Consider the following 24078-nt stretch of genomic DNA (forward strand, 5'->3'; position numbering starts at 1 on the left):
GCAGGGTTCGGCTCACCGTGGTCCGGCCGGAACTCGAGCTCCGAGGACGCTTCGGGCTCGGAGGATGAGGGACGAGGCGCTGGGCGTGCGTGCGGCCTTGGCGGCCCCGCAAGAGGCAGCGGCTCCCGCATCTCTCTGCCGAGGAGAAGCTCCTGCGACGACGCAGCCTCTTGGCTGTGATGGCGTGCGGTGGGCGAGAGGCGCGAGCCGACGGAGCCGGGGGAGCCGAGGGGGCTCATGAAGCCGAGGGGGAGAAGCCGTGATGGCGTGGAGGAGGCCGTGATACACTCACTCATCTTACACTGACTCACACATCATACACCGACTCACTCACACATCATACACTGACTCACTCATCGTACGCTGACTCACTCACACATCATACACTCACACTACCACTAACTCACTCACACTACCACTGACTCAATCACGCATCATACACTCACTCACACTACCACTAACTCACTCACACTACCACTGACTCACTCACGCATCATACACTGGGAGTGTCATGCTGCCAGCTATGGCTGCAAAGTTTGGTCGTACATGTTATATACAGTACATCGTTTATTGTAAAATTTAAATCACAGTTCCTATGATTACTGTTGTTACATTGTTTTTATAGTGTTATTTTGGTGATTTCGAAAACATATGGGTAATCTAAATTGTCTTATGGTTGTTATTGTTTGACTTGCATCACATTGGGATTTTTTGCACACAGCGGTTTTTTTGGGGGGAAGATTTGCTGGTTTATTCAGGATGTGTCTGTTGCGCGTCGTCGCTTTAAGATGTTTTCCGTTCAAATTTTGTTCGTTGCGGTTGCACCCGACTTCAGAGCCACATGGCACCTAATAAATGAAACTTGAAACGCACGGCAACGTTGCTGCAACGTTCGCCCAAAACTTTCTTCCGTTATAGGAAGACATCTTCCGAAATAGGTGAATATCTTCCGGCATGTAAAGGCAACTTCTGGAATAAGGGAAATGTTCTTCTGGAATAGGTAGCACCATTCCGGAATGAAGAGGCAATCTCCCGGAACAGGAAGTGCTCTTCCTGAATTGAAATACTTCTTCTAGAATAGGAAGTGATCTTTCGGAATAGACAGGAATTTCTTCTGGAATAGGAAGTAATCTTCCGGAATATGCTGATCATCTTTTGAAATAGGAAGCGGTCTCCTGGAATAGGTAAAAAATATCTCCCGGAATTGAAATACTTCTTCTGGAATAAGAAGTGATCTTCCGGAATGGACAGGAATTTCTAAGCTCCAGTGTGATTTCAACAAACTACAACATCAGCTAGTTGCTCTTAAACTAGTCCAGAATACCTCCAAAACCAAGGTGCTATGCTTCTCACCAGGACTAAAGCAGGAAGTTATTTTTCCCCAATTACATTCCTTAAATAATGATCAAATAGAGCAAGTCAAGATCTATAAGTATCATGGGGTCATTCTTGATTCAAAACTGAATTTTGAAGATCACATTGATTATATTGGTAAAAAGACAAAAATAAAAATTGTTTTTCTATATCGACACAAGCACTGCTTCCCCCCCTATGTTCCGTTTGGAATTGATAAAAGCTACCGTACTGCCTCTACTTGATTACTGTGACATCGTGTATAAATCAACCCCAAGTACTGTACTGAAGAAGCTTGACTCAATGTATCACTCGGCCTTAAGATTTGCATTGAACTTCCCATATAGGACTCACCACTGTGATCTCTACATTGGGTCAAACTTAACATCTCTCAATTTTCGACGGCTTGTGCATTAGATCTTATTTATTCATGATGTACTTACAAAAAAATCCGCAGATTACCTGCTGGATCTCCTCTCTGTTTCAAAAAACAAATTTGACCTAAGGTCTTCGCTCATTTACCAGCTTCACATTCCCTATTGCTGTACAAATACTGGAGGAAGGGCCTTTGCTATTGATGCCCCCAGAGTCTGGAATGCTATTGCCAATAAACTGCAACTTGAATCACTATCTATGAGATCTTCACTCAAAACTGCTCTAGAGGAGCTGTACACCCCTAGCTGCCACTGCAATTCAGTGGCCTAAAATACAATGTTTCGCTCCGGATGATCGCTGCAAAGTATGATCTGTGTTTTGATTTAGTGTGATGATCTTAAAGGTGCATTGAAAAATGTTGATACTCCGACTGATGCTCCTACTGTTGTGGAGTGACTCATGCAGCCAGCTATGGCTGCAGAGTTTAGAAGTACATGTTGTTTATGTCGTTTATTGTGAAAATTCGGTCACAGTTCCTATGATCACTGTTTCATTGCTTTCATGGCGTTATTTTGGTGATTTTCGAAGAGTTTTTTGGTTTGGCCATGTTTGTTTGTTGTAGTACAGAGTTAGACTGATGGCCTTAATCTAAGTTTTCTTGTGGTTGTTGTTGTTTGACTTGCATCCCACTAGGATTTATGCACACAGTGTTGGTGTACGGTGCCTTTTCTGCAATATTTTGCTGTCTTTTCTTGGATTTTCTGTTTGCACTTAGTCACATAGTCACTTTAATATGTTTTCTTGTTCATGCTTTTGTTTGTTGCGGTTGCACCCGATTCAAGAGCCGAATGGCTCACAGGGCTGTACCTAATAAATGAACTTGAAATAGGAAGCGGTCTCCTTGGAATAGGTATAAAATATCTTCCGGAATGGGAAGTTATCTTCTGGAATAGGAAGAAATCTTACGTCATAAAAAACAAAGAGTTCGGTCCCTCGGAAGAAGGCGTCACAATTCTCAACAAGGCCCACGCTCATTGGTCGGCGCGCGTGCAACGCCGCCCCCTGATTGGTCCGCGCGCCGCCCGAGTCACTCCCCGTCGTTAGCGGCTGAGCGCGGTTCGAATCCTGGCTCCGGTGAGTTTAATGTTATTAAATATTTTTATTGTATTATGATTATTATCGTCGCTTTTTTATTTTGTTACTGCTGCTGTTGTGTTTCTGACCGAGACGTTATTGTTTTACTCATTCATAACGTACGTTTTATAATGATCCTATCAAAGTACAATCGCGTACAGTGTGCATGCAATGATACCCGTTAGCCGATGCGCTTATTGGTAACCACATTAAGTTTACTTCGTGAACAGCAATTAAATGTGATCTTACGTAACCACCGGCGTCAATTACCATCCATCCATCGGCCATAATCGATCCACTGCTGGATGAAGGCCTCTTAATATGACCCTTATCATCACCACCACCACAATATCTCGAATATCCGCGCAGATGGGTTCACCAACCCACACGCTGCACTGGCATCTAATTTTTATATTTTGCGATAACAAAATATAAATATTCTGCTGGATAACGAGGGGTTCTTGACGCCGTACGGGTTCGTATTGGGGGGGTTGGTTGACCATACTTCACCACCCTGGTCAATGCGGGTTGGTGATGATGGTGGTGGTGGTGGGGAGCGGTGGTGCAGCGATTAGCGCGCTTCGCTACGAACCTGGTGACCCGAGTTCGATTCCCGCTCACGGCCAACACCACCAGTGACGATTATCTGAACCGGTCCCGGGCCTCCCCTAGGTCGACTCGGCCTCAAATTACGCCCGACCGCCTTTGTCTCACCTAGCGGCGATGTTTACACACGGCACGGGACCGGTTCAGAATGGTCTCCGCTAGAGCCCTTCTAGAGAGGGTATTTGGCCTACTCTTCCACACACAGAGTAGTTCATTCTTAAATCTGGCGTGCATTATTTTATACGGTGCAGTCAAACATTTTGCCATGAAGTATTGCAATCAGTTTGCACTTTAAGTCAAGGCCGTAGCCATGGTGTCAACATTGGGGGGGACCAAATCTTCCAAGGTGTCTTGGGGTCCCAACCCAGAAAAATATCTACATTTGGAAACTAATTTCCTGCCTAAAATATTAAAACATTCACTAACACATGGGATAAACTTTTTGTTTATTTTTAACAATAATGTCTAATAGTGTATTGTATTACATTGCTCTGTTTTTACTTTTTTTTTACCATTTCTTGTTTCATTGAATGTAATGGCAGAGATTAGGGATTAATAAAGCACAACCTATATCCACAATCATATACACATAAATCTACGCATTGATTTATATGAAGACAATGCCAGATATTGTGGCCAAGGTTTAGCAAATTGTTGTTTTTATTTACATAGCATAGCAATAACATTTTTTATAGGAATATATTGCGGGGGGACATTTTGAGCATATTTGAATATTGGGGGGCGGGGGGGGGGTTTGTCCCCCCCAATATATATTAAAACTAGCGGAAGTACCCGGCGTTGTCCGGGTGAAAAATATATTTCTTAAAAACCTTACATATATATACACAGATACTAAGGTATTGTCAAAGCCTGGTGGGCCGTTTGTACATTTCTCCACCAACGAATATATAAGAGTCTTGCACAAGTCCAAAAAGTTGTAGAAAGTGTGGGGTAAATAGTTGATGTAAAAGGTTTCCGAAAATTGTGGACCCCCCTCCCTCAAAAAATATCTTTACCCTCGCATAGGTATATATACCTACACACCTTACATACAACAGAGTAAGTAGTATCTATTGGCTCTGTAGTATTATCTACTGACTGTACCATAGTATCTACTGAGCCAGTAGTAGCTACTGACTGTGTAGTAGTATTTAGTGACTGTAGTAACTACTGACCATAGTAGTATTTACTGGACCTACAGTAGTATCTACCGACTATATAGTAGTAACGACTAAGTGTATAGTATCCGCTGACTCTATTGTAGTATCCACTGACTATAGTAGTAACTACTAACTCTATAGCAGTATCTACTCACTCTATAATATGATCTACTGACTCTAATAGGTACTCACCGTGGTAGTATGTACTGACTGTAGTGGTATATACTGACTGTTTTAGTATCTACTAACTCTATATAGCAGTATCTGCCAACTCGATAGCAGTATCTACTATCAATACAGCAGTGTATACCGACTGAGGTGGTACCTGCTATCACTACAGCAGTGCATACTGCTGTAATGATAGCTTTTATGATTACAGCAGTGCATACTGCTGTGTTGATACCTGCTATGATTACAGCAGTGCATATTGTGGTGGAACCTGCTATGATTACAGCAGTGCATACTGACTGTGTTGGTACCTGTTATTATGACAGCAGTGCATATTGTGGTGGTACCTGCTATGATAACAGCAGTGCATACTGCTGTGGTGATACCTGCTATGATTACAGCAGTGCATACTGCTGTGGTGGTACCTGCTATGATTACAGCAGTGCATATTGTGGTGGTATCTGCTATGATGAAAGGAGTACATATTGTGGTGGTGGTACCTGCTATGATGACAGCAGTACATACCGAGTGTGGTGGCACCTGCTATGACGACAGCAGTACATACTGTGGTGGTACCTGCTATGATGACAGCAGTACATACTGTGGTGGTGGTACCTGCTCTAATGAGAGCAGTACATACTGTGGTGGTGGTGGTACCTGCTATGATTACAGCAGTGCATGTTGACTGTACTCACCCTCACCAATCATCCTCACTACTCACCCTCACCACTCAGCACTCACGCTCACCCCTCTCCCTCACCACTCACCCCTCTCCCTCACCACTCACGCTCACCACTCACCCTCACCACTCACCACTCTTCCTCACTCCTCACCACTCACCACTCACGCTCACCACTCACGCTCACCACTCACCCTCACTACTCACCCTCACCACTCACTACTCACCCTCACCACCACTACTCACCCTCACCACTCTCCCTCACCACTCACTCCTTTCCCTCACCACTCACGCTCACCACTCACCCTCACCAACCATCCTCACCCTCACATTCACCACTCTCCCTCCCCACTCACCCTCACCGCTCACCCCTCACCACTCACACTCTCCACTCACCCTCACCAATCATCCTCACCCTCACCACCACCACTCACCCTGACCACTCACACTCAACACTCACCCTCACCACCACCACTCACCCTCACTCACCCTCAACACTCACCCTCAACACTCACCCTCACCACCACCACTCATTTTTTACCTACGTGACTTTTCCGAAAAAACTAAGAGTATGAATCATTGCAGTCACGAAAGCTTCAAATCTAGAAGTGTACTGGCAGTCTATAATGTAGACTGTATCCTGGTTATTAAGCTGGGTGAGTCTACTGGCAGTTTATAATGTAGACTGTAGCCTGGTTATTAAGCTGAGTGAGTGTACTGGCAGTCTAAAATGTAGACTGTAGCCTGGTTATTAAGCTGGGTGAGCGTACTGGAAGTCTATAATGTAGACTGTAGCCTGGTTATTAAGCTGGGTGAGTCTACTGGCAGTCTATAATGTAGACTGTAGCCTGGTTATTAAGTTGAGTGAGGTACTGGCAGTCTATAATGCAGACTGTAGCCTGGTTATTAAGCTGGGTGAGTGTACTGGCAGTCTATAATGCAGACTGTAGCCTGGTTATTAAGCTGAGTGAGTGTACTGGCAGTCTATAATGCAGACTGTAGCCTGGTTATTAAGCTGAGTGAGTGTACTGGCAGTCTATAATGCAGACTGTAGCCTGGTTATTAATCTGAGTGAATGTACTGGCAGTCTATAATGTAGACTGTAGCCTGGTTATTAAGCTGGGTGAGCGTACTGGCAGTCTATAATGTAGACTGTAGCCTGTTTTTAAAGCTGGGTGAGCGTACTGGCAGTCTATAATGTAGACTGTAGCCTTATTATTAAGTAAAGTTAGTCATTTTTTGTCTGTCCGTCTGTGTACGCTCGCTTGCGAGGGATTTGGCGCTCGGACCGTGGGGTTTAGGCCGAATTTTTTTTGCCGGGAGGCACGTCCCTTGCCCCGCGGTGGGAATAGGCATGTCCGTTTTTTTATCCGTCACCTTTAAAGTGGTTTAATTATCGATTAAATGATATTCAACATTATTTATTTCTTTTCCGTGCCGCTCCTCGCGCGACATTTGCGCATGCGCGAAACGTTGACGGGGGTTGCCGTCGGTGGATGGGGAGGGGCATTTTCATTCCGTGGGCAAGCTTACAAGGTGGGTCGCGCTTATTAACATCTCCGTTAAAACATAGATAGATATTACTGTTTACTACTTTTTCTTACTCTGAATTATTAGGTAATAAGATGATAGAGGTTGAGCAATGTTCGATGATCGTACACGATGTAACACGATTTTTTACCCTGGGTAATAAATGTTAACTTTTACGTGCTTATGCCTCAAAAGTTCAAAAAAGGCTACAATTCCCCACAAACTTTGCTTTTGTGACCAGGACTTTACGTGAAGGAATGACACAAATGCACACCGCGTTTTATCTTTGAACATAGCTATATTTCTAAATATCAAGTTTGAGGGGAATTATAGCCTTTTTGGTACTTTTGAGGCATAAGCATGTAAAAAGTAACACTGACTACCCAGGGACTAAAACAATCATCACTTTTCTGTTGCACAGTGTTTATTATCGGTACAAAATTTGATCTTTTAAGAGTTTTATTTTAAATAAATTATAAATAAATCTCTTTTTCGCTCCAGCTTATTCACACTTCCCCCCTCCTTGCGGTGGTTGGTCAGTGAGATTTGTTTATTCGGGTTAATTTGTGTGCATTTGGACATAGTTACAAGTACCATAAGTTTATTAAGATGACTAAAATTTATTTTCACACTTTAGCTCGCGGCAAATTTAAAATCAAAATGGCGGAAAATGTATCATACTTAATTTATTATTTAAAACGGGTGCCTTACATTTATTATTTCCCTCTTTCGGTGATGTCACGTAAATAGAAACATAACGACAATACATTCAGTTTGTTTTAAGCCTTTTTTTAGGTGTGTAAGTCCAAGTGTGTGTTTAACACTGACTACCCAGGGACTAAAAAAATCATCACTTTTCCTTTGCACAGTGTTTATTAACGAATCAACATTTTATCTTTTTCGACTTTTTTCATTTCTTAAATAAAGAATAAATACATCTCTTTTTCGCTCCAGCTTATTCACACTTCCCTCCTCCTTGCGGGGGTTGGTCAGTAAGGTTTGTTGATTCTGGTTAATTTGTGTGCATTTGGACATAGTTACAGGTAACATAAGTTTATTAATATGAGTAACTTTTTATTTCACACTTTCGCTGGCAGTAAATTTAATAATCAAAATGGCGGAAAATGTATTATCGTACTTAATTTATTATTTACAACGGGTGCCTTTCATTTATTATTTGCCTCTTTCGGTAATGTCATGTAAATAGAAACATAAGGACAATACATTCTGTTTGTTTGAAGCATTTTTTTTAGGTGTGTAAGTCCAAGTGTGTGTGTAACACTGACTACCCAGGGAATTAAAAAAAGCATCACTTTTCTTTTACACAGTGTTTATTAACGATACAAAATTAGATCTTTTTTAACTTTTTTCAGTTTTAAAATAAATTATAAATTAATACAGATTTATTTTTCACTCCGGCTTTGATTGCTGCGCATCTGCTCATATTTACAGGTATGATACTTTTTTTCCCTTTTCATTATTTGTTTCGTTTTGAAATTATTCCTTGGCAAAGTTGAAAAACAACCTGCCGGAAAAACCCTCATGATTCTACTTCATTTATTATCCACTTATAGTTTGATAAGTGAATAATATTTTTTTAGATATAGTACTGAGGTTATTGTATTGTTATGTTGGTAAAATGATAGGTGTCACATTTTTATGCTTTAAAAAAATTTCGTTGGTGTGCATCTCATAATTACAGATACATGAATGCTCCTCTGAAGAAAACTTGGAAATAAAAATCACAGGAGGAGAGACATAGGCCAGGCCGATTACGCTAACAAACTTGCCGAGTGGTGACGGGAGTGAGGTTTTTCTTCGCGGAAAAAATGCCAAAAAGAAAAAAATCAAGCCTTTCCAAGAAAAATAAACATCCGAATAGAGTGGCGCTGTACCACGCAAAACAAACAACGCAGGAGCAGCAACTTTCTCAAACAAACAACGCAGGTGTCTCAGCAGCACAGGTTGAAAAAACTGATGAGCAGCGTGCACTAAAACAAACGACTGACTGCACAGCCACTGCAGCAACCCAAGCTGAAGTCAATCCTGAATAGGGTACATCTCGACAAGCCAGAAACCGCACATGCACTGCAGCAGCACGGACTAAAGAAAATCCTGAAAAGCGTGCATCTCGGCAAGCCAGAAACCGCACATCCACTGCAGCAGCACGGGCTGCCGAAATTCCTGAATATCGTGCATCTCGCCAAACAAGGGTTTGCACAGCCACTGCAGCAGCACGGGTTGAAGAAAACCCTCAACATCGTGCATCTCGCCTAACAACGGACCGCACAGCCACTGCGGCAGCACGGGTTGAAGAAAACTATGAACATCGTGCATCTCGCCAAACAACGGACCGCATAGCCACTGCGTCAGCACGGGCTGACGAACCACAACATCACCAGGTGGCGCGCATAACGCAAGTCCGTCATGCTGCTGCATCTAGAACAAGAGCAAATAACCCGGAATGGAACAGAGCAGCTTTTATCTACCAACCAGATATTGATTTTCAATCGATGGCCATATTAGGCTGTATGTCGATTACTTGCGTAGATTGTGGTGCAAAAAAATGGAAAGCAGAAAGCAAGGGAATGTGCTGCAGTGATGGCAAAGTAAAACTTTGCCTTGTGCAGACGCCCCCTGAGCCACTTAAATCCTTAGTCTTGGGACAAACCACTGAGTCTAAACACTTTCTCACCAACATCAGGAAGTACACTTCCTGCTTTCAAATGACTTCTTTTGGTGCGACTAAGGAGATAGTGGAGACAGGCTTTATGCCCACATTCAAGGTTCAGGGACAAGTCTATCATCGAATCGGATCCATTCAGCCACTGACTGGCAAACAACCAAAGTTTTTGCAGATATACTTCATGGGAGATGACGGTCAGCAAGGCAACCAGCGCTGCAGCAATATTCCTGGTGTAAGACTCAAAATTGTCCTCTCACTCCAAGGGATGCTCAGCCAACACAATTTATTGATTTCAAGCTTCAAACATGCAGCACAACAAGTCACCTCGCATGATTATCAGGTTGTCATCAGTGCATCCAAGGTCCCAATTGGGGAGCATGCACGGAGGTTCAATGCCCCAACTTGTGGTGAGGTTGCTGTTATTATGGTGGGTGAGGAACATGGTAAGAGAGACATTGTGCTTCGCTACCAAGACTCTGAGGACGGCTGCTTGCGTTGTGGCCGAAACGTCATGAGAATAATTTTATTATGTTTTATTTTTATTATTTTATTACTTCCCTTCTACGTGACTTTACCGAAAGAACCAAGAAGACAAGACAACACCATCAAGCAAATTTCGGAGACAAACAGCATATGATGCCCTAAAATACCCCATTATTCTGTGGCAAGGACAAGATGGCTACCACATCCAGATACCTCAAAATATCAAAGCTACAGGACTAAGTCATCCTCACAAAACTGTTTCCTCTAAAGACTTCTATTCCTTCATGATAATGCACAGAGAAGGAGGAAACCACATACTCAGGTGCGCCAACCTCTTTCACCAGTATGTTGTCGATGAGTATGCCAAAATTGAGAGTGAGCGCCTTCTTTACATTCGACTCAATCAAACACGCTTGCGTGTTGAACAGTATGCTCATCTCAGGGATGCTATCAATGCTGACGGAGATGCAAATGCTCAGAATGTGGGGAGATTAGTTATTTTGCCTTCATCCTTCACAGGTGGACCAAGTTACATGCACGAGAGGACTCAAGATGCCATGACCTACATCAGGCAATATGGCAGACCCGGTCTCTTCATCACCTTCACTTGCAATCCTAAATGGAAAGAGATACAGTTTGAGCTTTATCAAAACCAAAAACCAACCGATAGACATGACATCATAGCAAGGGTTTTTAAACTCAAAGTTCATGCACTCATGAGGCTTTTCACTATAGAGGAAGGCGGCGTCTTTGGGAAGACAAGATGTGACTTGCACACCATTGAGTGGCAAAAACGTGGTCTTCCTCATGTTCACATATTGCTATGGATGAGGGAAAAAATACATGCAAGTGACATAGACACTTTTATCAGTGCCGAGCTACCAGACCCCGATCAAGACCCTGCCCTCTTTGATGTCGTCTACAAGCAAATGGTCCATGGCCCATGTGGAGAGTTCAATCCTAATTTGCCATGTATGCAAGACCGCAAGTGTACCAAAAAGTATCCCAGACACTTCCTAAAAGACACTCAGGCAGGCCATGATGGCAATCCTCTATATCGTCGCAGAAATACTGACGACGGTGGATTTCAAACTACGCTCAGACCTGGCACAAACTCTGAAATGAAGATTGACAACCAGTGGATCGTTCCGTACTGCCCTCTTCTGTGCAAGATCTTCGAGGCGCACATTAACGTCGAATTCTGCAATTCTGTGAAAGCCATCAAATATGTTTGCAAATACATCAACAAAGGCTCTGACATGGCCATGTTTGCCTTACAAAAAGAGGGCCAAAGTGTGGATGAACTTGAACTTTTTGTCAAAGGAAGATACATCAGCAATGAGGCCATTTGGAGAATTTTAGGCTTCCCCATCCATGAACGTTACCCCACAGTCGTCCAATTGGCAGTCCACCTAGAAAATGGTCAACGCATCAACTTCAGCGAAAGAAATGCCCAACAACAAGCCCTGGCTCCACGCGATACAACCCTCATGGCGTTTTTTAGTTTGTGCCAAAGTGACCCATTTGCTGCTAACCTGCTCTACCATGAGGTTCCCTCCTACTATACGTGGACTGCGCAAAAAACATTTAAGCGGCATGCTCGTGACGGTGCATCTGATGCTTTGGGAAGAGTCTACACGGTTCATCCCAACTATCAGGAGTGCTACTTTCTGAGAATGCTTCTCCATGTTGTCAAAGGGCCCAAATCTTTCCAAGACCTAAAAACTGTGCAAGGGGTTGTGTGCGAAACATACAGGGAAGCTTGCAGTCTTCGTGGAATACTTGAGGATGACCAGCATCTTGACAAAGCTATCACAGAGGCTTCTGTTAGTCAATCCTCTTCTCAACTCAGAATGCTCTTTTGCATTATTATTCAAGTTTGCAGCCCTTCAAACCCCACAGGACTTTGGGAAAAATACAAAGAGGTCATGAGTGAGGACATCCTCCACAAAGCTCAGCGAGAAAATCCAAACATCGATGTGCACTTTAATAATGACATCTTTAACCAGACCCTCATCCTCCTGGAGAATAAACTTCAATCCATTGCTGGGAAAGACATCCGGGCTATCGGACTACCCACACCCTCCAGGGAAAATATGCATGGCCTTGCACAAGAGATCCTACGTGAAACATCCTATGATGGTTTAGAGCTTCTTAAATTTATTGAGGAAAATGAACCAAAGCTGATGGATGCACAAAGAGAAGCCTACACAAACATCTTGGAAGACATTTAGTCAAAAAATGGAGGCATTTTTTTCCTTGATGCACCTGGCAGTACTGGGAAGACTTTTGTCCTCAACCTGCTCCTGGCTAAGGTTCACCAAAAGGAGAAAATTTCCCTGGCTGTGGCATCATCAGGGATTGCGGCAACTCTGCTTACTGGAGGAAGAACTGCCCATTCCACATTCAAGCTTCCATTAGATCTATCCTGACAAGAAAACCCTGTTTGCAATATTTCAAAGGGGACTGCCCTTGTACAAGTCCTGGTTAATTGTGAATTAATAGTGTGGGATGAATGCACCATGTCCCACAAGGGAGCATTTGAGGCTGTCAACACAACATTGCAGGACCTCCGCAACAATTCCAGGATTATGGGTGGTGTAACTTTTCTCATGGCTGGTGACTTCCGACAAACCTTACCTGTGGTACTTCGAGGAACCAAAGCTGATGAGTTAAATGCCTGCATCAAGTCTGCATTCTTCTGGAGCCACGTATTGAAACTGAGACTAACTACAAACATGCGTGTATATCTCCATGGAGACCAAGAGGCAGGAAACTTTGCTGAAGCTCTTCTTGATATTGGAAATGGCAGAATTCTTGCTGACGGAACAGATGGACTTATCACCATGCCTAAAGGCATCCTTTCCACTTCAGAAGAGGAACTGGAGGAAAAAGCTTACCCAAACATGCAACAACACTTTCAAGATGTTGTCTGGCTAGAGGAGAGGGCCATTTTGGCTCCAAAAAATGATGCCGTTCACAGAATAAATTCTATGTTGTTGCAGAAATTATCTGGAGAAAGCAAGTCCTACAAATCTATTGACAGTGTTGGACCATGATCAAATTGTTAACTATCCAGTAGAATTCTTGAATTCTCTGCAGCTCCCGGTTGTTCCACCACACAACTTACGACAAAAAATTGGGGCACCTGTCTTGCTATTGAGAAACTTGGACCCACCTAAACTGTGCAATGGCACAAGGTTAATTGTGAAAGATTTACATTCAAATGTTATCAAAGCTACAATCATTACAGGCCATTCTAAAGGTGAGGACGTCTTTATCCCTCGCATACCTATAATCCCAAATGACACAGTCTTTGAATTTAAGAGGCTTCAATTCCCCATCCAGCTTAGCTTTACCATGTCCATTAACAAGGCGCAAGGACAATCTTTAAAAGTGGTGGGACTGAATTTGGCAAATCAGTGCTTTTCTCATGGCCAACTTTATGTTGGATGCTCTCGTGTAGGCAATGGAAATTCTTTACATTACTTTGCACCAGCAGGCAGGACCAGAAATATTGTTTACAAAGAAGCTCTTTGATAGGGGGGTGTTGGTCAGAAAAAAGTGGCAGTTTTTCTTGTCCGCGATCTTGCAGCCAGAGGTTGTTTGCGGCACCGCCCGTGCGCTGTTGTTCTTTTGCCTCGGATCTTACCTGCCCTACTTCCCTTCTCCCCATTTCCCCCTTTTTCCTATTACAAGTTACATAGTCTTGTGTTTTTTGTAGTGCCTTACTATAGTACAAATATATACATGTTTTTCTACCATTGACCATATACTTATGACTCATTGGATTCGATATAAGACAAAGGCATGTACATGTTATGTAGTAGTACAGAGTTAGCCTGATAACTTTAATCAAAATTGTTTTGTGGTTGTTTTTGTTAGACTTGCATCCCACTGGGATTTTTGCGCACAGCGTTAATATACGGTGTTTTTTCAGGAAGATTTTGCTGTTTTTTCCTGGATGTTTCTGTCGCGCGTCGTCACTTTAAGATGTTCTTTGTTCATGTTTTTGTTTGTTGCGGTTGCACCTGAGTCAAAAGCTGTATAAAAAGGCACTAAATAAATGTTAACTACAATTAAATACATGTTTCTGTTTGCCTTCTTGCGTATGGCACTTTTGGAGAGCTAAATGTCAATGTTCAGGTCTGCTGGCAACGAAAAGGCTTCAGCAGAGAGCTTATGCAAGTCCTGCTATTCCTACATTGAAGAGACGGAGACTACACTGGCTTATTATGTGGTCCATCATTTGGGTTCACAGTTGCATTGCTTATTTAGTATTACAGTTTTTATTCTCCTAAACACGTTAAATTCATACACAAATACTTTTTACGTACATTTAACTTTTTGTATTTGTGTATGTAATATATGTACTACCACATATTCTTAGGTTTTTTCGGTAAAGTCACGTAGGTAAAACATTTTAATTAATAAAAGTAAAATAAAAATATTTTTTATTTTACTTTTATTATTTTTTAAGAATATGAATCCTTGCAGTCACGAAAGCTTCAAATCTAGAATGTACTACCACACTCGGTATGTACTGCTGTCATCACAGCAGGTACCACCACACTCGGTATGTACTGCTGTCATAGGTACCAACACAGTATGCATTGCTGTAGTGATAGCAGGTTCCACCACAGTCGGTATGCACTGCTGTAATCATAGCAGGTACCACCTCAGTCGGTATACACTGCTGTAGTGATAGTAGATACTGCTATCGAGTTGGTAGATAATGCTTTATAGAGTTAGTAGATACTAAAACAGTCTGTATATAACACTACAGTCAGTCAATACTGCTACAGTCAGTATATACTACTATACAGTCAGTACATATTACCACGGTGAGTAGCTACTAGAGTCAGTAGATACTATTATAGAGTGAGTATATACTGCTATAGAGTTAGTACTTACTACTATAGTCAGTGGATACTACTATAGAGTCAGCAGATACAATACAGTTAGTCGTTACTACTATATAGTCGGTAGATACTGTAGGCCCAGTAAATACTACGATGGTCAGTAGTTACTACAGTCAGTAAATACTACTACACAGTCAGTAGCTACTACTGGCTCAGTAGATACGACGGTACAGTCAGTAGATACTACTACAGAGTCAATAGATACTACTTCCTCTGTTGTATGTAAGGTGTGTAGGTATATATACCTACGACGGGTAAAGATATTTTTTGAGTGGGGGGGGTCCACAATTTTCGGAAACCTTTTACATCAACTATTTATCCCACACTTTCTACAACTTTTTGGACTTGTGCAAGCCTCTTATATATTTGTTGGTATAGAAATGTTCAAACGGCCCACCAGGCTTTGACAATACCTTAGTATCTGTGTATATATGTAAGGTTTTTAAGAAATATATTTTTTACCCGGGCAACGCCGGGTACTTCCGCTAGCTTTAAATAAATATAGACAACACGTTCTACTTAATTAAATATACTTTTAAATAAATGTTTTCTCCTACAACATCAGAATGCAGCTCCACATTAAATACGCACTACAATGACAATAGTTTAAAGCGATTTGAAGCATGTTTTTTTGTTGGGGGGGGCAGAGCTTTGTGACGTTACGTTTGAGGGGGGGGTCTGACTTTTTGTGACGCCGTGTGACGATGAGGGGGGGGGGGGAGGGGTCAAAATCGTCCAAAATCGCGTGACGTCATTTATGGACGGCCCCTTTGTTAAAACACATTTCTCCAATCATTCTATTTTCTACCGTCTGTATCAAGTCATTGAACTAAGAACATGTGCATTGGGAACTCTCACAGTGAGTAGTGCACCATCGTGTGTCTAAAGAAAGGTACCTGAGGCTATGATATATCTCACATGGTATAGCTGGTGATTGAACCCTAGTAACCAGGCCCTCACGTCCGTTATGGTCATTCTTGAGATTGTGAATGGCTCGGCAGGTATTAATATAATCATAAGAGCCGGGTGTGTGTGGCTGACTGTACGTGCTTTGAAAAATTCAAGGGTTGCTCGATCGGGCGAGGATCATTGTTGTGAGCATCAACCAGGGGTGTTGAACCCGCTTGCTAACCGCAACTTCAATTCTATACGCTCCTGACTTACTTTGAATACGATGACTTAATTTCACATGGCGCGAGACTTCACTCCGTAACGCCTGCGGCTTAATATTTACACGCGGCCACGGCAAGCGTGGGCCTGGTTCCATATTGGCACAGGCGATGAGAGAATGATGGAAACCGTGTTGAATATCAGCCCATTCCTTAATGAGATTTTCACGAGTGAATGTTGTGTCATTTTTGCATCCATTCAAATAAAAAAAAGGAGGCGTAATTTGTGGCTTCTCTCAGAGATGAGTAATGCCCTTTGTCCAGGAAAACAAGCATCACTAAGGCAGCTGCCACATTGCGATGTGCAGCCAATCCCATGGAATTAGAGATTGGCCCCGCGTCTGAGGAAACGGGAGCGCACGGACAAAGCGCCCACACATAGCAGGGGTAAAAACCTGAATGAAAAAGCCACACAGATGGATATAAATGTCATCCCTTGCTGCCCTGCTATTTCCTGGCCATCTTGCATGCCAAGATTACGTCACACGATATTCCCAGGCAGTCCTTTCATCCAAGTACTAAGCAGGCATAGCCCTGCTTAGCTTCGAGATCTGACGAGATTGTATGCATTGCCGGCTAATTTGGTCATGGGCTGCCCTTTGATTAGGACTGTTAATAAAGCGCAATTTCCTCCACCCCCCCCCCCCACTTCTCAGGAGGCAGCCGCATGGATCCCGCACGTTCTTCCTGCCCCGTGAGCTGGGGAGTGAGCGGCCTCACTCGCCTGCGCCGCTTCCTCTGCTTTGGCTCGGAGGGCAGCGTTTACCGTGCGCGCGTGGATCCACCAACTAAGGAGCACGCTCAGGTGAAGTGCCTGTGAGGCAATGAGCACGGCGTGGGGAGGCCCTCATCCAGAGAGCGGATTGTGCATGTACAGCGGAGGAGTCTTTGACCTCCCTCCCTCCTTCCTTTTATTACGATCAGAAGAAGGAAAAAGATGCTCGGTTAAAATAAATTAAATCACAATTTATGATTTAATTTATTTAATTTTATACCTACGTGACTTTACCGAAAGAACCAAAGAGTATGTATCCCCGCAGTCACGAAAACTTCAAATCAAGATTGGTTATTCGGCACTTGGCTTCGTTCATCATGTCGTTTTTGTTTGAAATTTTTGGCTTTAATGGCCTTTTTTACACAAAAAATATAACACATTTACACCTTTTCCAATGTAACGTAAGTCCCATTGTGTACTGCTGTGTTCGCAGACACAAACAAACAATCACCTTAAAAAACTCATTGCTAGATTCCCTCCGTCAGTCACATTACACAGAGCACCCTCTATAGCCCAACGTGTCAAAAAGGTTGCAACACCCCCTCATGAACTGAGCATACCGACGTTCCAGCCAAATTCTGGCAGAAACCAGGACCTTGATTATGCGACAGTGGCTGTCTAAGCCGTTTCCCTCAATTGTGCATTTTTCGGCCTCTAGATCACCAATTTCGCATTGTGACGAAGTTCACCAAGCCCTCTATAAAGTTTACATTTCAGTAAGATATTGCGTAGGAGCTTGAAAAGCGAGCCTAGGCTTTTACAATGTACATGCTGATGGGCATCTGTTTCAGTTCTTATTGAATGCAGTCCCGTCATTGCAGCCATCAGTCGGGAGAAGTCACTGACCGTGCGTGCCTGGTTTCACCAGATCGCCTACCTTGGTGAGACGCGCATCAACTGTAACGCTTCTCTATAGCTAAACCCACGAGGGAGGGGAGTCGCCTGTCAGGATTCCGCAACAGCGGTCCCATGCTGACCGGGGTATATTCACCCGGGTAGTGACGAGGAAATCCCTGGTCTCTACAAATGGGGAATCCACTTTAGCGAGCGTGACACCCGTAATGTTCATATAGACGAGTTGTTTGCTGCACTGCAGCCCCCCAAATTACTTAGAAAAAGAGGTGCTGTGAAACATCACTTGGGTGGTGGGGCTGTGTACAGGAACAAATTGCACGGCTTGCAAGCAGAAGGTGGACAGTTGACTCCGTACGCACGTTAGACCTTGCCCGCCTCCCCGCCGTGGCAAAGCTAAAACAACCCCCCGGTGCTTCCTATGTGACCAAAATAAATTCGCTGTCATCCTCTGAAGCTTGACGATCAATTGAGCGGGCGGAGTGATGGAACAAAAATCGGTGCCACAATGCGGACGCAACCAAACCGGTTCACTGCCAGGGTTTTTGCCTCTGAACGTGAGGGTTTGACGTTAGGCGGCCCCCCAATGTTCCAGTCATTTCCACACCCTTCCAAGAGATCCCAGTTTCTCTGGAGTGGTTTCTCTCCAGGCCCCAGGAGCACGCCAAGATGTCGAAGGCTTCCCTCGCTCCACACAACGGTGTTGGCCAACTCGGGGGTAAAATGGGCCTCGTCACGCTTCCCCACGCGATTATCCCGCTGCATTTCTCCCAATTAATCCTGGAGCAGGTCGCACGAGAATATACCTCCCTGGCAATCGCAGAGCCGTTCAACATCGTCAAAGGCTTTGTAAGAAGAGGAGAAAGTCGTCAGCGTATTCTACAAGAGTCACTTTCATATTGTAGATACCACTGGTTCTTCATGTTCTGCAGATGTAGATACCACTGGTTCTTCATGTTCTAGAGATGTAGATGCCACTGCTTCTTCACGTTCTAGAGATGTAGATGCCACCACCGCCATCTATTGCGCGGCGGTTGAACTTACGACTCTCGGTCCGAACAGGCAACTGGACACACGGACCAGGTTTGTTCGTGTCTCTGAAAGTTCGTAAGTCGAATGTCCGTAAGTAGAGGAGTCCCTGTATCACACTTTATGCAGTTACGAGTGAAACCCGTATCGGCCCGGGGATAACTTCCGCTGTCCCCACTTCTGCCGGCGCTCGCTGGCGCAGGCTCTGCTGCTGCTGCACCTCGTCGAGAGCGGGCAGGGCGAGGCGGCCGTCCGGGAGATCGTCTCAGCCGCCGCCGTCGGGTCCCCGGTCAACGCCGACGCCGCCGCTCTGGCCCTCGCCGTCTGTTCCTCCTGCGCCGGCCCCGACGGCGCCGAAGAGACCGTCGCGGCAAATCCGGCGGACCGGCCGGCGCCGAACGCCGGCACGGAGGAGGCAACCCCGGGGTGGGGAGAAGGGGGAGCCGGCGCTGCCGGAGAGCGGAGCCGAGAGGACCGGGAGCCGGGACCCGCGGAGAGGACTCGGCGGGCGGCATTTGCGGCTCTGCCGGACGTGTGCCGCACCCCGGCACAACTCTTCTTGTTCGTGAAGTGCCGCGACGAGATTGCCAAAGGTGGGGGGGGCGGCGGGGGGGGGGCTGTTGTTGTTGCTGTTGAACGTTGACAAGGTGGCCAGAGTTGAGTGTTGAAGGAAGTTATGGAGTGTGCAGGGTGTCCGCAAGGGTGCCCAGTGGGTAAAGGTACAGCGCTTGCCATTGGATGCTCGTGCCTCTGCTGGTGGCGGACTGTCCTCCCCTCGAGGAGGGCTGCTTGGCCTACTCATCCACTACGGCGAGACGTCTCTCCGCTGCCTCGCCAACCAGTTGAAAGAATGTTGCAAGTTTCTTAATCTTCCGCTCAGTAGGTTTTGTGGTGGTGGGGTAAAGAGTGGGGTAAAGATTGTGTACTGTTCTCTCCTAAGTCATGCAAATTGAAAACTAATTTCTTTAAACTGTTGTCCTTCCCCTGCACCTAGCCAACCGCGCTAATGCGCGGTTGGCTACGTGCGGTGCGAAAGAAGTTCTACATACGTACATCTTGACCAACGTGAAAAAGTCGGTCAAACACCTTCCAGATTTCCCTCCAGTGGATGCCCTGTCACCAGCAGTAGCGTGAGCGAGCAATTGCAGGGCTGCACCTTTATCTTCAAATAATGCTTTTTTCGGGGCTTTAGTAATCCACTGCTGGATGAAGGCCGTGTGGGCTGGATAATATCTTGCGGGCCATTGATTCCCCACCCCTGGGTTTAAACGCTCGGCGGTGACTCGGTGATTGCGTGGCTCAGGTCGGGCAGGCGGTGGAGGCGGCAGGGGTGCCGTGGGCCGCTGGGGCCGCGCCCAGCGCCGCGCCGTGTCCCGCTGGTACCACGGCCAGACGGGCCGCTCGCTCGTCGGCGCCGTCACCGCGTGCCGGGCGCGCTGCGGCTACGCGCACCGCGACCTGCTGCGTCTGGCGCATGTCAAGCCGTCCACGCCCGGTGAGGCTCCCACTGCGGTCCGTCGCCGTCGTCGTCGCGAGGGTGGCAGGGTGGCGGCCCGGCAGGAACAATTTTTTTCCTCGCAGTAAGAAGCGCCTGGGTTCGATTCCCGACCCGGGCGCCTTCCTGGCGTGGAGTTCCGTGTGTTCTCTCCCGCCCATCTGCGTGGGTTTCTTACGGGTTCTCCGATTTCCTCCCATAGCTAAGAAAACAATGTAAGGTAACTGGCACGTTACTCAATTGGGATTTTGCACAAGAGCAGCAGCAACGTTACCCCCCCCCCCCCCCCATGACGCCAACGCCAAACGTGCCCCGGTCGTCCCCAACGTTTTGCACGCTCGCACCCTCACGCCCTTAGCCGTGCAGCTGGTGGCGAAGTACGTCACGCGCGGCTGGAAGGCGACCAGGGAGGCCTACGCGCACGTCGCCAGCGCGGACAACGACCGCTGCCCCCCGGGGGTCGACGATGGCTGTGAGAAAGTCGCGGACGGTGCCGGCGCCGGCGGCGGAGGCGGAAGCGGCGCTCGCGCCCAGCGGCGGCGGCAGCTGGAGGAGGAGCGGGAGAAGGAGGAGCGGGAGGATGGTGGCGGGGAGAGGCCGAGCGACGGCTTGGGCCCGGCGGCGGTGGCAGGAGACGGAGCGTGGGCGCCCGGCCATGGACACGAGGAGCTGCGCGCGATGCTGCGCTACCTGAGCGCCGTGGAACGCGTGCGCAGGGCCAGCGACTGCGGAGAGGTGGAGGTGCTGGTGGCCGAGCACGGCCTGGTGTGGCAGCATCTGCTTACCCAGCATCTCAAGTCACCGCAGGTGGGCGCTGCGGGCGCGCTGTTGGGCGGGCGAAGCGAGCGAGGCACGCGCCCGGGTGGGCAGTTCGGCGGGCTGGTGGTTGGGTTGGTGGGTGGGTGGGTGTGTGTGTGGGTGGGTGGGCAGGTAATTGTGTGTGTGTGTGGGTGGGCATGTGATTGTGTGTGTGTGTGGGTAGGTGATTGTGTGTGTATGTGTTGGAGGTCACCCCCTGTGAGTGGCCGGCTGAGGTGCCATCTGTTGAGGAAGTACTGAAGGCAATCCGGAGTCTGAGACTAGGAAAGGCATCGGGCAGAGGATGGCGTTTGTGCACAGACTGCCCTACATGACATCATAACAACAGTCTGGACCACTGCATGGGTTCCGCAGGATTGGAAGGATGCCCTTGGTGGTCCCCATCTTTAAGAAGGGGGACCGCACAGACTGTAACAACTACAGGGGCATCTCACTCCTCAGTGTGCCGGGAAAGGTCCTGGCAAGGATTATTCAATATCGCCTTGCTAGGCACGCTGACGAGAGGCTTGCGGAGCCCCAATGCGGTTTCAGGAAAGGGCGGTCCTGCACGGATGCCATATTTTCTGTCCGTCTGCTACAGCAGAGATGTAGGGAATTCCAACAAGACCTACATCTCTGCTTTATTGACTTGGTCAAGGCCTATGATACCATCAGTAGGCCTGGGCTCTGGGTTGTTCTTCGTGCTTTTGGAGTCCCTGACCCTCTGCTCACGATCATTAAGGACCTTCATGATGGTGAGCGGGCCCAGGTAAAACTACCTGGCCGGGAGTCGGAGCCTTTCCCTGTATACCTTGGGGTGCGACAGGGATGTCCTCTGGCTCCCACATTATTTAACATCTATTTTGACCACGTAGTTCATGAAGCCTTCAATAGCTGTACCGGGGGAATTTCCATTTGGTACAGATATAATGTGAGGCTGATCGATGCCCGGGTGCGATCAAGGGATGGCTCACTATTGGTCAACCACGTTATGTATGCCGATGATTTGGTAATAGCTGCTCATTCAGAAGAGGAGTTGGAGACTGCTGCTGCTGAGACTGGAGCGTGCCACTAAGAGGTGTGGCCTTACCATCAGCCCCACCAAAACTAAGCACCTGCCTGGGTATTTTGTACCATCGGACACTCCACCCCCACAACTCCCAATCGGTGATGGGGCACGTAGTGGAAGAGTGGAGAGTTTCCCATACCTGGGCAGTGTGCTTATGACCGGCTCCAGTTTAACAGCAGAGGTCTCACTCCGAATCAGTCGAACGGCAATATATTTTCATCTGTTGCGTAACGCTGTGTGGAAGCTACCTGTTCTGTCGCTCCGCACGAAGCTTTAGGTCTTCTCGGCCATGGTCATTCCCTCCCTTCTCTACGCTTGCGAAACGTGGACCCCCCTAATGGAGCATCTTCGCCGGTTGGAAACATTTAGGCTGGCTTGCCTACGATCCATCCTGGGTTTAACCAGGCTGGATTGTGTGAGGAGCTCACAAATCCTTGAAAGATCTGGGCAAAGTCCCATCGGTGAGCTCCTCCGGCAGGCAAGGCTGCGTTGGCTGGGTCATGTAGCCCGCATGCCCAGCCATCACATGCCTAAACAGCTTTTGTTCGGCCGGATCGAGGGGGCTAAATGGGCGCGGCACGGGCTAGAGAAGAGATGGAGTGATGTGGTACAGGAGGACGTGGCACTGAGTGGACTTGCCGATGACTGGTACCAGCGGTGTCAAGATCGGCCTCTGTGGAGGAGGCTCGTGAAGGACGACACTGGGCAGTTGGAGGCAGTCGCCCTCCAACAACAACGGATGGCGGAGGAGCGACGCTCACAACAACTAGCGGAGCGCCGGGTGGCTAAAGCACAGCAAGTTGGTACAGTAGGGGGCACAGGTGGTGCATCAGCCAGTCATCTCGGTCATCTCAGTCAGTCGACCCGTGGAACCTAGGTCTGCCCCGTGACCTCCTGCCAGCGGGCGTTCGACACTTCACGTGGCCTTAAGGTGCACATGGCCTGGCACAAGCGTCGTGGTGACGTCACCTCCACTTTGTGGCGAATGGCGGTTGTTGTTGTTGTGTGTAGGTGATTGGGCACCCCATGTTTCAATTGTGTTGAGGAGCCTATTGCATTGTGAAGTGCTCCGAGACGCCCCGGTGTATCGGGCGGTTCCATCAAAACAAACGGTGGTTATCGTCACGTGTTGAACGTACGCACACGAGACCAGATTCGTGCGTTGGGTTCTGCTCACGGTGCTGGGGTGGGGGGGGGGGTCCATGCCAGGTGTGGTTGGCGCTGCTGAAGGAGATGCCGGTGTCGGCCATGCTGAGGAGCCTGGGCAAGATGGCCGCGCTGGACCTGCTGGCTCCCGAGAGCGCCGGTGCGGCGCTCGTGTGCCAGAGGCTTGCGGAGACCGACGAGCTGCGCGAGGTACCGTGCCATGCTGGGTGCGGAGCCGCGCTGGGTGCAGAGCCGCGCTGGGTGTGACGCTGCGCTCCCCCCCAGGAACCGTTCAGGCAGAGGCAAGGGAGGGGAGCAGGGAATATTCCTTGCCGATAGCCGGAGAGAACTGTTTAGCATAGCTTCGACGGACGACATTAACAAGCGTTCAGAATCAGTATCAGGGTTCAGTGACTCCTCGACTTATGGACATTCGACTAAAAAGCTTTCAGAAACACAAACAAACCTGGTCCGTATGTCCAGTTGCCTGTTCGGACCGAGAGTCGTAAGTTCAACCGCCGTGCAATAGATGGCGGTGGTGGCATCTACATCTCTAGAACGTGAAGAACCAGTGACATCTGCAGAACGTGAAGAACCAGTGACATCTACATCTGCAGAACATGAAGAACCAGTAGCATCTGCATCTGCA

At 46.9% G+C, this 24078-nt stretch overlaps 1 protein-coding gene across 1 annotated transcript in view; it reads left to right on the top strand.

The window, feature by feature from the left end:
- Positions 1 to 2822: 2822 nt before the first annotated feature.
- Positions 2823 to 24078, top strand: part of LOC133360059 (RNA-binding protein RO60-like) — a 37651-nt gene continuing 16395 nt past the window's right edge. The window contains exons 1-6 of the mRNA XM_061578641.1: positions 2823 to 2862; positions 16922 to 17070; positions 19124 to 19514; positions 20225 to 20416; positions 20775 to 21223; positions 23493 to 23639. Of these exons, the coding sequence (XP_061434625.1) occupies positions 16933 to 17070; positions 19124 to 19514; positions 20225 to 20416; positions 20775 to 21223; positions 23493 to 23639 (1317 nt within the window). The 5' untranslated portion in view covers positions 2823 to 2862; positions 16922 to 16932. The remainder of the gene's footprint in view (positions 2863 to 16921; positions 17071 to 19123; positions 19515 to 20224; positions 20417 to 20774; positions 21224 to 23492; positions 23640 to 24078) is intronic.

The sequence above is a fragment of the Lethenteron reissneri genome, chromosome 67 (assembly GCF_015708825.2).
Source record: "Lethenteron reissneri isolate LAM-NWPU_2019-01 chromosome 67, ASM1570882v1, whole genome shotgun sequence".
NCBI classification, from domain to species: domain Eukaryota; kingdom Metazoa; phylum Chordata; class Hyperoartia; order Petromyzontiformes; family Petromyzontidae; genus Lethenteron; species Lethenteron reissneri.